This window comes from Callospermophilus lateralis, chromosome 5 (genome assembly GCF_048772815.1).
Source record: "Callospermophilus lateralis isolate mCalLat2 chromosome 5, mCalLat2.hap1, whole genome shotgun sequence".
Lineage (NCBI taxonomy): Eukaryota > Metazoa > Chordata > Mammalia > Rodentia > Sciuridae > Callospermophilus > Callospermophilus lateralis.
This window is the reverse complement of record NC_135309.1, coordinates 88,829,786-88,842,308: the sequence shown is the minus strand read 5'-3', so window position 1 is coordinate 88,842,308 and position 12,523 is coordinate 88,829,786. Positions and strand designations below refer to the sequence as shown.

Sequence of the window (12,523 nt, the reverse complement as noted above, 5' to 3'; positions counted from 1 at the left end):
ATCTGTAGGCTCTACATCCCACTGTGAATCAAAAATATTCAGAGAAAAAAAATTGTATCTGTACTGAACATGTCCAAACTTTTTCCCCTCGTCCTTATTCCCTAAGCAACATGGCATAACAACTAGTTATGTTGCATTTACACTATATTAGGTATTATAAGTAATCTAGAGATGATTTTAAAGTATATGAGAGAATGTATACATACATTTTATATGTAGAATTTCAACATTTGCAAATTTTCATAACCTGTAACTAATCCTTCTTGAATATAGAGGCTTGGCTGTCTGCTTCCTGATACTTAATCTGATCAAAAATCTCCTATCTGAATCTTGCAGAAGAAAGGGAAAACAAATCATGAAAAAAAAAAAAAAAGGCTTTGCTGGGTCAAAGCATGTGTGTATGTTATATAATCTTATATTTAGAAAGATTTTAATGAATTGTTTTCCCAAGAGGGAGAACAAAACACTTTCCTCTTTTCCCTACTTTCTGTCCTTGTCTGTACCAGATGTCAATCTCCTATCCCCAGTAGCACTACTATTTATTGTGAAATACTGTGTTCCCTGACACTTATATAGCCCTGACACTTGTTTTTTCAAATCATTACTTATCCTTAGTTTTAGATGAGTCTTTTGTAAACAGACAATACTGTACCTGGATTTTATTTTCTGTTATGCATCCCAACTTGGGTAGGCCCTGGGATTTGACATTGGCCCTCAGCATTCTTGAAGGCATAAAAAACAAAGCTCCCGATGTCTGCAGATGAAAACTGGCCTTGGTATTTGGCTTACCCCTAGGGTTTCTTCCTCCAGTTACATTTTGGTCCATGAATATTCCTTACCAATATTCTTGGTTATCAGTGAATTAAAACAAATTTTAAATAATTTCATTTTACATTTCTATTAATTTTTATCAGGAAGATCAATCAAAGTGCCTAGTTTAATGCATTCCCAGAAACTATAATAATTTGGTTTTCAATACTCAAATTTTGTCAATTTTACATCTGAGGCTCCTTAGGATGTAAATTGGTTTGCAGCATTGACTGTGTTGCGTTGATTTCTCACAAATAAGGTTGTGGGATGCTTAACACCATATCACACTTAGGAAATTGGAAATAAAAACAGATCATTTGGGCTGGGGTTGTGTCTCAGTGGTACAGCGCTTGCCTGGCATATGTGAAGCCCTGTGTTTGATCCTTGGCATTGCATATAAATAAATAAATAAAATAAAATATCCACTGACAACTAAAAAATACTTTTAAAAAAGGCAAAAAATACCAATCATTTGTGTAGGATATAAATCGGGAAGTTTTCTAATATTCATAGGGAGAAATGGCTAGAAAGGCTAAGAAATGCTGAGTTAGCTAAAAATATAGAAAAATATTTTTATTTCTCATTCACTTCTGCAAACTTTACTTCCTAATCATAATTTCAAGATCTTTTGCTAATTTATTCTCCTATCCTCAAAAGTCCTAATCTTCTACCATGCTCCCAGATTGGAAAACTGGTTTTCTATTCTCAGTGCATGACTCAATAATTCCCATCTTTAGATATTTACTATCATGATTTTATACCACTGTGAGGAATTTCCATATTAATACTACCTGGAATATCATCCCTTCAGTCATACAAGCACTATCTCTGCTAAAATTATAAACCTCATTTTTTAAGTAGGCAAAAAAGACTTAAATAAAGGACATTATTTCTTAGTTTTAAAACTGTACCCATTTTTAAACACTGTTGTCTAATACACGGAATCTGGAAATTCTAACTCATTTCTAATACTTTGAGTTGGAGCTGGGATGAGGATAGATAGGACATTTTTTAAAACTGAAAATGCACAGAGGCTAGGATGGGTTGTGGGAACTTTTTCTAAAAGGAAAATAATTTTTCCATGGCATAAGGTTGCTGGCATATAACTTTATCTTCTTTTTATTTGTACCTCCACAAGCAAAAACTAGGAATCTTTGAAAAAAAAAAAAAAACAACAGGGCTTTTATTTAACTGGATAGGTGTAAACAGAGAGACCAAAGATGTAGGAAAAGATCTGATATGAAATAATCATGCACAATCTGTATGAACCAGACAGAGTCCACAGTGGTGAGATGCTATGTTCTGGTTCTGGGCAATTTAACTCATATTCAAGAATGGAGTTAGGGATTACTTAGACAATGATGCATAAGCTGTTGTTAATAAAAAGAGGTTTGATAACATTTAAAGATTTGTGTCTGTATACTCTTTTTCGAAGTGGTGCCTTGTCTATGGACACTAGTATCAAACCATAGTTTTTGAAAGTAATTCTATCTTATTGATTAGTCATTACCAAGTAGGGAAAGTACATTATTCTTCCAGTGTCAGATAATGATGCCTCTAGAAAGCCCAATTATTTGTATTTGAAGACTAAGGATAACATACCAACTATTGGCTTCTTTCACTGAGGATCTAGAAAGAAAGAGCACCAACAGCATTGGCCTTGTAAATCTAATCCTAAAAAAGGCAGTCCACAAAAGGAAACCTCATGGGTTTTCATTAAAATATATTTCCCCTTAACCAGTCACCTTCCTTTTACAATTTCACCACTACAGATTTCTTCCTTTGGGCAACTAAAAAGGTAAAATACTGAATTGTATCTCTCATTAGTCAAATTTTAATTGTGGCTTTAAAAAACTGCTTAGAAAAGGACTCTGAACATGAGAAAAGGAATTGAAGAATGGATTCTGTGATGAAGAAAATAGCCTGAGAAGCAGGAGGGTTTGGAGGGCAGTATCTGTCACTTACTCAAGTGTATTTATATGTATAGATACCAAGTTGGTAAGTATTCGTTGGCTATAAAGAAGTGTCTGGCAGTAAGGAAGAAAATTAGCAAATGAAACCTAGAACTCAGAGACAAGCCTACTCAGCATTTTTTCTTAGCTCATCCTTCTAGTACATGATTGTACACATCTGTGTCGGTATCATGCATTATGTATGAATCCTCTATGCTTGTCCTGCTTAGTCCAATGGTGTGTAAGTGCTTTAAAAGCAAAGCTTTAGCTCCTCTTTCGTTTCTAGTTCTTTTTGGTGCTCTGCACACCACAGGCCCTCCATAAATATTGCTGAGTGACTGACAGCCCGTGTTGGCAGCCTTCAGAAAAACACCTGAGTCAGCTGAGAGTTGGCCAAGAATCATAGTGAAGAGTTATTTTCTGTATAAATATTACAGGACTTTCTCATGCTAAAAACAAACAAAAATTTGAAGAACGCATATTACAGGAAGAAACCTGAGGTGCCATTTCAGCATACCATAAAGGAAAAGGAAAACTAAATCAGAATCTCCAGGACTAAAAACAAATCTCTAGAAAGAAAAAGTCATTCAAGATTTCCAGTTAGAAATAATTTCCAAAAATATATTTTATATCTCCTGACTTTTACAGAAGGGGGCCAATCATTCATTTTCATGACTGTAGCAGGTTCCATCATCCCTGTCACTCTTCAGCCTAGCTAGGCCCCTTCTGTTGTACGGCTTAGATGCCAACCCAGCGCTGAAAACTTTGATTTCTTAGGACATCACTATTTTCAATTATTTCTTTAAAATATATTAGCATTATAGACTGTTTGCTATCACACTATATGTTGTATACTTTACTATATTTTATGAATCTAAACCTTTTTCACATAACCTACACAGTATTAAAATCTCATAATTCACACTTAATAATAATAGCAATCACATCTTTAGAGCTGACTTTGTGCCAGTCTCTGTTCTAAGCATACTTAGAAATCCTAACATTTGCCCTATAAATTAGGTTTGCTCTCAGTTTACAAAGGAGAAAATGAAATCCAGAGAGGTTAAAAAATTTGCCTCAATCATGGAGGTAGGAAGCAGCAGAGGCAGATTTTGACCCTTATGAGTCCACCTCCAGAGGCCAGCTATCCACTTTAGTCCTTTAGTCCTGCACCCCTTGTACCATAGGCCTCCTACAGTATAGGGTTAATTGAGTGTTACCTATGCTACAGTTCCCAGCAGTACTAGGTAAAAATGTCTTAGGCCATATGTTAGATCTATTGAATCAGAATTCAGAACAACAAGGACTAGGAATCTGCTTTGTTAACAAGGTTCCTGAGAGATTCTAATGGTCACGAAAGTTTGACTATAACTTTCAGAGTGAAGACTTCATTTTAAACATTTCTAATAGGCTTATATATCTATTAGAAAAAGATGGAGATGATATATTTGTGCATGCAGGACTTTCTACAATTCTCTATTTGTAAAAAAGGCCAATGTTGGATTGAACAAAGCTGTACTTTTAAAAATGGTAACAGCTAGCTGCAAAGCAAGCAAATTTGCTTGTACAATGCTGAAAGACCATGCAATTTACATTACTATTTTATTTGAATCAAGACTGATTATTGGTTATTTTAAAATCATAATCTCAAGTTTTTTATTGAGATATAATTTACTTGTCATATAATAACACATTTAAAGTTTACAAATCAGTGTTTCTTAGGATAGTCACAGTTGAGTGTGACTATCTGAACATTTTTTTATCATCCCAACAAGAAAGCCTGTACTTATAAGCAGACTGAAGAGGGAACCACTAATTTACTTTTTATCTCTGTAGATTTACCTATTACCTACTATAGACATTTCATATAAATGGAATAATACAATGTAAGTCTTCTGTAACTGGCTTCTTTCACAGAACATAATGTGGCATGTTTGAGGACTTTGTTACAGTTCATTGCTAAATAATATTTTCTTATATAGATATACTACATTTTATTTTCCCATTATTTTATTCACCAATTGATTAATATTTGTGTTGTTTATACTTTTTGGCTATTATGACTAGTGCTGCTATGAACATTCCAGTACAAGTTTTGAGTACACATGTGTTTTCAATTATGTAGGGTATATACCTAGGAGTGGAATTGCTGGATCATATGGTAACTCTAACTTTTTGAGGAACTGCCAGACTGTTTTCCAAAAAAAATGGCACCATTTTACATTCTAGCTAGCTGTGTTGGATGCTTCCAATTTCTCTGCATTTTTATCGACTTTTACTATTCTCAGGCTCTCTGATTCTAGCTCAAGTGGAGGTAAACATTAGGTCAGGGAAGTTTTTATTTGCATTTCTTTCATGGTGAATGATAGAATTTTAGTCTGTTTTGTGTTGCAAATACCAGTTGGTGAGTAACTTAAAAGAGATTTACTTAGCTCATGATTCTGGTGGCTAAAGAATTCAAAGAGCATGGTGCTGACATCTGGCTGTGTCACAACACAGCAGAGAAGTGGAAAGGGAATTCAGCCACATGCAGAAGGAAGAAAGAGGTAATATGGCAAGACAGGAAGCCAGACTGGGAAGGGGCTAGTCTCACTCTTTTTATAATTCGCTCATATGGGAACTAATCCAGTCATAAGAGACTAGACCCACTCTAGTGAGACTGCATTCATTCATTCATGAGGCTTGATCCACCATGACCTTATTACCATCCACTAGGCTTAAAAATTCCACCACTTCAATACCACCATATGGGGCATGGGGGGCAAGCTTTCAGCACGTGAAGCCTTGGTGGACATATTCAAACTTACCAGATACTGCACATCCTTTCATGTACTTATTGGCCATTTGTATATCTTCTTTAAATAAATGATATTTAGATCTTTGCCTCCTTTTAATTGGATTACTTTTATTATGGAGCTATAAAAGTTTTTAAATATATTTTAAAAACAAGTATTTTGTGTAGTATATAATTTCAAAATAACTTCTCCTGTTCTCGGGCTCTCTCTTCCTTTTTTTATTTTTTATTTTTTGATGGGCTCTCCCTATGTTGTCCAGGGTGACCCTTGCCTGGATTTCACATCTTCCCACATCCATCTCCCTGGTGACTGGGATTGTAGGCATGCTTCATTGCCCCAGCTTCTTCTCACTTCTTCATGTTATTCTGTTTTTTTTTCCCATATTTTTAATTGATTGATGCTATTCTTTAGAGTCAATTCTATGTTGGTACTTATCCTCAATCTTATTTCTCTTACAAGGATATTGTTGTGAGTTGAGTAGTATCCTCCTACAATTTGTAAATTAAATTCATAATTCTCAGTATCTCAGAATGTGACCTTATTTGGTAACAGGGTTGTTTCAGATTAATTATTTAAGGTAGTGTTGGATCCAAAGCATGGGCCTCTAATCTGACTTGTTTCCTTATGAGGAGAAATTTGTACATAGATATGAACACAGGGAGAATGCCAAGAAACTACCAGAACCTGGGGGAGAGAGAGCCTGGAACAGATCTTTCTTTAGTGCCTTCAGAGGGAGCCTGGACCTGCTAACACCTTCATCTTGGATTTCTATCCTCCAGAATTATGAGACCATAAATTTCCATTGTTACTCAAATTGCAGTAGTTTTTATGGTAGTCACAGCAAACTAACAGAGATGTCTAACGCAAAAGTTAGATTTATTTTTCAACTTTAGCAGCTATATCAGATCAAAATTCATGGTTTAATAATTTACCATTTCTTGGTTTTTAATCTTAGTTATGTTGCCCAATTACATGAAATATACATTGGATTTAATGGGCTCTTCATTTTTCGCTATATAAGTATCATAGGATTTTTAAAAATTATCAAAATAGTATTAAAATATGTCAGTGTCCACAAACCCTAGTGAACATTCCTTTTCCCTTTTGAACTTCCCTTTTCCCTTTTGAGTAAGAAAAGCAATCTTATTCAAATTCTTCCTTCTTCTCCTATGAGACAAGAGAGATGACTAAAGTCAGCATTTCACAAGAACTTTGTCTAAGAAACTAGTCATGGTAACCTTTTTATTCCCAGTACTTGGTTTAGATATGTACAAAACACAGTTTTAGCATATGAGACCTAAGGAGAATTCTAATGGGTGATATTTGAGAAAAGTTTTCTTGTTCTTAAGAAAGAAACACAAAAGAGAAAAATTCCTTCCCCACTGCAGTCACCTTTTGGGCTATATGGTAGTTAGTCTTTTGGAAAATTACTTATACAAAGGATTGCTGGCTGGAGTGAGAAGTTGATTTCTTCATGAGGTTGGGAAGTTACAACTGAAGTTTGTCTTGTATCTGGGTTTTTAAATTTTTAATTTAATTTTTTAGTTGTAGATGGACACAATAACTTTATTTATTTTTTATGTGGTGCTGAGGATTGAACCCAGTGCCTCACACATGCTAGGCAAGTGCTTTACTACTGACCAACAACCCCAGCCCCTCTGGACTTTTTATGTGAAATGATAAATGTCCTTGTTGTTTAAACTAGTTTGGTTCAGAGCTTTGGTTTTTCTAGTACAAAGCATCTAAGCTAGTATATAACTATTCCTTTCTGACAATAACCTTGTCCTTTACTTAACTGCATTGCTTTGCTGATGTTAGAACTCCACAAGAACATCGTTGCATAATTATTTTTTTTTGTGCTCTCAACATTTCTTAGTTTGACATAACTTCAAATGTCTCTAATTAATGCAGAGTATGTGTGCTGCAAATGGGTTACAGGAATAATGAGATATTGACTCCTTCATTCGTTAGAGTGACTGGAAACATTGTGGTGGTCATTCTTGTTTTGGCATCGGGTAGTGTCCTCCATTTACTGAAAAGTGCTGAACGAATAACATTTTCAAATGGGTGTACTGAATTAATGTATTGTTAATTGGCTTATTTCAAAACAATTAGACTACTTAATAGTACAAATCCAGATGAGATATGGACTATCAATATAATAATGGAATAGCCTTCTTGTAGTCTTAAGTTTGCTCCATTTTTAAAAATTCATATCTATTTACATTGCCATTGATCCCAAATTCCTTCTAGATTATAAGGAGGCAACAGCAAACTTCATAGCAATATTTTTAGAGCACAGATGGCCCGAGTTCCAACTTGTGTCTTCCCCTGGGCTGCGATTAAGTCCTCTACCCTTTCTAGACTGCGGTTCTATCATCTGTAAAATATGAGGCTGATATAAGCCTCACGTTTTATGGATCTATGTAAACACATCCATGCAGGTACAGATCTTAGAACTATGGCAGACAAAATGCTTTTATTTTGATTTTAAAAATGGGCATCTAGGTTGATTTTATACCTTAGGTATTGCGAATAATGCAGCAATAACAATGGTCATGGAAGTCTCTTTTTATATGCTGTTTCCTTTGTATATATAATCCAAACTGAGATAGCCAGATCATAAGGTAGATACATATTAATGTTTTGAGGAGGCTCTATATTGTTTTTCCATATGACTATATTAATTTATATTCTTTTTAAAAAAATAAACAAATGTTTATTATTCAGGAGAACCCATGTTTTTTTCATGGTTTTTTATATTTTATAATTCAAACATTAAATGGCACACAGGAATAATTCTTAAAATGGTAAATGTATGTAGTAGATAATATCACATTAGCTTCTTTGATAAAGAGTATAACTTCATAATATTTTGAAGTGTTAAGAATTCTTAAACTAAAGAGTAAGTGCTATCAGGGAGGATGGGAGGGGTTAAAGATAGAAATGTAAAATGGGTTTCAGTAGTGAAATTGTAATACTTTTTTTCCTCAGAAAGATTTTATGAAATTAAATTTAAAACAGCACACAACATGACAAAATTCATTATTATTCTTTTGAGAGTAGCTAGGATGCTGAAGCATATTGTTTTGGTTACTTTTTTCCCACTAGATCTTAAGTCTTTTAAAGAGTCCTCAATGTCTTTTTATGTATGTAAGAACAGGAAGCGTGAGGGGCAAAGAAATTGTTTGCTTCTGTCAAATCACACTAAGATATCTTGATCCACCTATATTTGCTAGTGCAGTGGGGAAACATTTTTACCACAAGTTTGCAGAGTTGAAATATTTAAAACAAAACACAAGACCACATGTTTCACACTTAAAAGCATGATAGACTGTAGCTGAAGGGTGAGGTGGGGTGAGGTGAGATGAGGTGAGGTGGTTTAACAAGCTATGGAGTTTTAAATATCTCTGATACTAAGTGCAATGGCTGCAAAAATAACTCCAGAGGAACATGACATGACCTAAAATATAGAGAAGAGTCTCTTAACTAAGTAATGCAAAGAATCATTTTAACAAAATCCAACTTTGCTTATACTGTGTAATATCTGAACATTGACACACTAACCCTTGTGGTTCACTTTTTATTTTTGGTTGTGAAGTGCCCTTACAGAGTCCACCCTAAGGGCTATTATCTTTCACACAGTGGGAAGAGAGCAGCTCTAAAATGTCATGAAATGGAGGCATTTTCTCTATATTGAACACAAACACATTAATTAGAAATATTCAATATAGATACATTGTTTTTTAACATTGGTTGTGAATTATAGCTCTAAATATCACTGTATCCATTCACTCATTCATTCAGTAATTATTCATCTCATACTTATCTAGGCATGAGGATATAACCTTAAAAAGGGCAATCACTCTGTCCTCAAAATTTTTGCATGGTCAAGATTGATAATAATTAAACGAAGAACCAAAACCATTGTTTTGACAGAGTTGAATGCTGTAAAGAAGTAAGGCCAAATCTTACTTAGAGCAGACTGTGGCTGTTTCAGATGTGTGGTCAGAACAGCATTCTTTGCAGAAGTGATATCTGAGCTGAGACCTAACCGACAAGAAGAAATCAGCAGACAAAATACCAAGAAGGAACACTAGTTCTTTTGCAACGGATATGCAAAATGAATGGTTAACAATGTTGTATGGAATTTGGCACTTTCAGGAACAGCTAGGAGGCCTCTGTAGCCAAAGCATGGTGAGCATGTATTGATAAGGTCCTAGAGTTAGGTAAGGAGTTTCACTTTTATTCTATTTAAAATTGGTATTCATTTGAAGTTTTAAAGCGGGGTGGGAAGTAAAAGGTGTAATACAATTGACATTTTAAAATACGATATTGCACTTCGATTTCATTTCTCTGAACCCAATTTCTAATTCTGGTGTTAGTCGAAAAACATCCTGGCCCTTCGTCCCTGTTTGCCCTCGCCTAGGCTTGTTTGCACCCGACGCCCTGCTGTTGACAGTCTCAGAGGACTGTGTGACAGTTGGCAGGCGCAGTGAGGTGCATCCGGAGCCAAGTCGCTGCAGGGGCCAGAGCTGCGGGAGGGGAGGAGGGAAAGGAGCGGTGCCTGCGCCTTGGGAGGGGGGAGGCCTTTGCAGCGAGGGTGGAGGCGATGCGCACTCGGAGAGAGGGATGAGGAAGAGGGCGGAGAAGAGTTTCCCCGGGGTTCACGGGTCCACCGACGATTCTGTCTCGAAGGCTCACCAGAGCTGCCGGGATTTGGCATTGGAAACAATGGAGACTCGGGGCTGGAGACAATGGCGCGAGTGTTGGGGGACAGGAGAGACTAGGAGAGCGTCTTCGGCCTAGCGCCGCAGGGCCTGGCCCAAGGCCCCAGAGACAGCGCCCCAGGGAACCGCAGGTGTTGATTTAGAGCTGAGATCCCGCGAGCCTCTGCCCACAACCTGCGGCGCCTGGGGCCCGGCCGGAGATCCGGCGCCGGGTTTTTTGATCCGCCCGCATCTTGAGGCCGCGCCTAGAGCCGCCAGCCCGTGGACGCGACCCCGAGCGCTGTGGGGTCCGTGGGCGTCCCCGCCCTCACTTTGGTCTCCTAGCCAGCGAGATTCAACTCTGGGACAACACTGCAATCGGCGGGCAGCCCTGCGGAAAAGACCCACATCACTCGCTCCTTTGGCCTCTAAGCGATTTGCCTGGGGCCAGTCTCCCTGGAAACCGACGTTTCGCGGTCCGAAGAGTGACTTTTCCTCCTCAGGATCCTGCTCTGCCTTCAGATCTCGACTTCAGTGGCACGTCCTCAGCGAGGCCTCACACCACCAAGCCAACTGAATGAACGACCCACTCCCTCTCCATCACATCATCCTGACTGAATGCGCAGAGGGGCACTGATTTTACTCTCGCGTGTCTTCTGCGTTTGTTTATTGTCTGTCTTTGGAATGTCCGCTCCACAAGGGCGGGGCGGTGCTTTTCTGGCGCAGAGCCGGCCTAGCGGCGCCCAGGAACTGAAGGGCCTCCACGTTGGCTGAAGAAGTGAACTAGCTTCGCGGTTAGGGAACGCTGCGGCCGCTGGCACTTCTGGAAGGGGCGGGGCGGGGCTCGCGCTGGCCCCGCCCCTGCCGCTCTTTCCCCGCCTCTCCCTGAAGTCGTCCGAGGGTTGAGCTGAAGCTTCGGGCTCTGGCCTCCCTGGCTCTTTCTGCAGCCGAAGCGAAAACCCGGAACGGCGGAGCGGCGCCGCCCCACGCGGCACCTCCCCGGCAACCCTCAAGGCCGCGCTGGGCATGCTCAGTCAACAGGGCCGCTTCAGCTCCTGGAGTAGGAAGCTCGGGCGCTCCGGCTGTAAGGAGCCGCAGCGGGGGGAAAATGGAGCCCTTCACCAGTGGTGAGTGGACCTCGAAACCCGGTCTCTTGGGGCCTCGGTGGGTCGTAGACTGTAGTGACACGCGGGGCCAGGCTACCGTCGTCCGGGTTTCCCACGAGGGCTGGGGGGCGGTGGAAGGGGGTCCGGAGGCAGCCTGCTGGAGACTCGGGCGGCGGGTTTGGCCACTGGGGGCTGGCGTGAAGGTCAGCACCAATGCCTGCTCGAGGTGCGGCCACGACCCAGCGCTGCTTTACACCGCCGAACCACAAAGTTTGGGCTAGTGCGCAGAGGAGGGGGCCGCGGGAAAGTTGGCATCCTGGCTTTGCCCCCGTGGAAGGCGGTGTCAGCCTCGACTCTCCAGCAGGAAGGATTAAACTGTGGCTGCCGCCAAACCCAACTTCTACCGGTGGGTGAGGAGCTGTCCCCCGGTCCTTCAGCGAGTTGCGGGACTGACTTCTTTTAGTAGGGCGGGGTGGGGATGCGGGGCATGGCAGGGTAATTTTGTGGAAGGAAGGGAAACTTACGGGAAGGTTTCCTCGCCCCTGCCGTGAGCCTCCGAAGTGCTGCCAGCATTGCCACTCTCCTGTTTATTTCTGGTGCACTCTGCAGGGCGATCAAGCTTCCTTTCACTGACTCCTGATATTATCAGTTTTTCAATCAAGAACTCTGAATATGAAAGATCTGTCACGGTACTATCACAATTTATGGCAGGTGTTAAAGCGGGAGCCTGTATCCTGAAAACAGCCACAGCCTTTTACCGAATGGAGAGAATAAATCCCACCCTACTTAATAGCTTTTGTTTGGACCAGAAGCGCTGGAGTCAAAATACAGGAGTGAGATACCTGAACCATTTTGCAGCATTTGAGCTTTTGGAATCCCCTTTAGGATAGAAAATAAGAAAGCTGCTAATAAGGGAGCCTACATACTAAAATTAGGGGATTCACTCTAGGTGACACGTGTTTTCCTGCGGGATGATTGGTTACTTCAGGTAGAGTATCGCATTAATAGGATACAAAAGTCTATACCTTGTTGAGTTAGTTCACCCAAAAGACAGATATTGTCCACTATATCCCAAACTCCAGCCAGACTTGTATACTTTGCTTCATTCATGGGATGAAGAACTATTAATTATATTCTCCTTATCCCTAATT

General features: G+C 39.5%; 1 protein-coding gene across 1 annotated transcript in view; it reads left to right on the top strand.

The window, feature by feature from the left end:
- The first annotated feature begins 11,152 nt into the window (after positions 1-11,152).
- Lnpep (leucyl and cystinyl aminopeptidase) overlaps positions 11,153-12,523 on the top strand; it is a 95,943-nt gene continuing 94,572 nt past the window's right edge. The window contains exon 1 of the mRNA XM_076856983.2: positions 11,153-11,393. Within this exon, the coding sequence (XP_076713098.1) occupies positions 11,375-11,393 (19 nt within the window). The 5' untranslated portion in view covers positions 11,153-11,374. The remainder of the gene's footprint in view (positions 11,394-12,523) is intronic.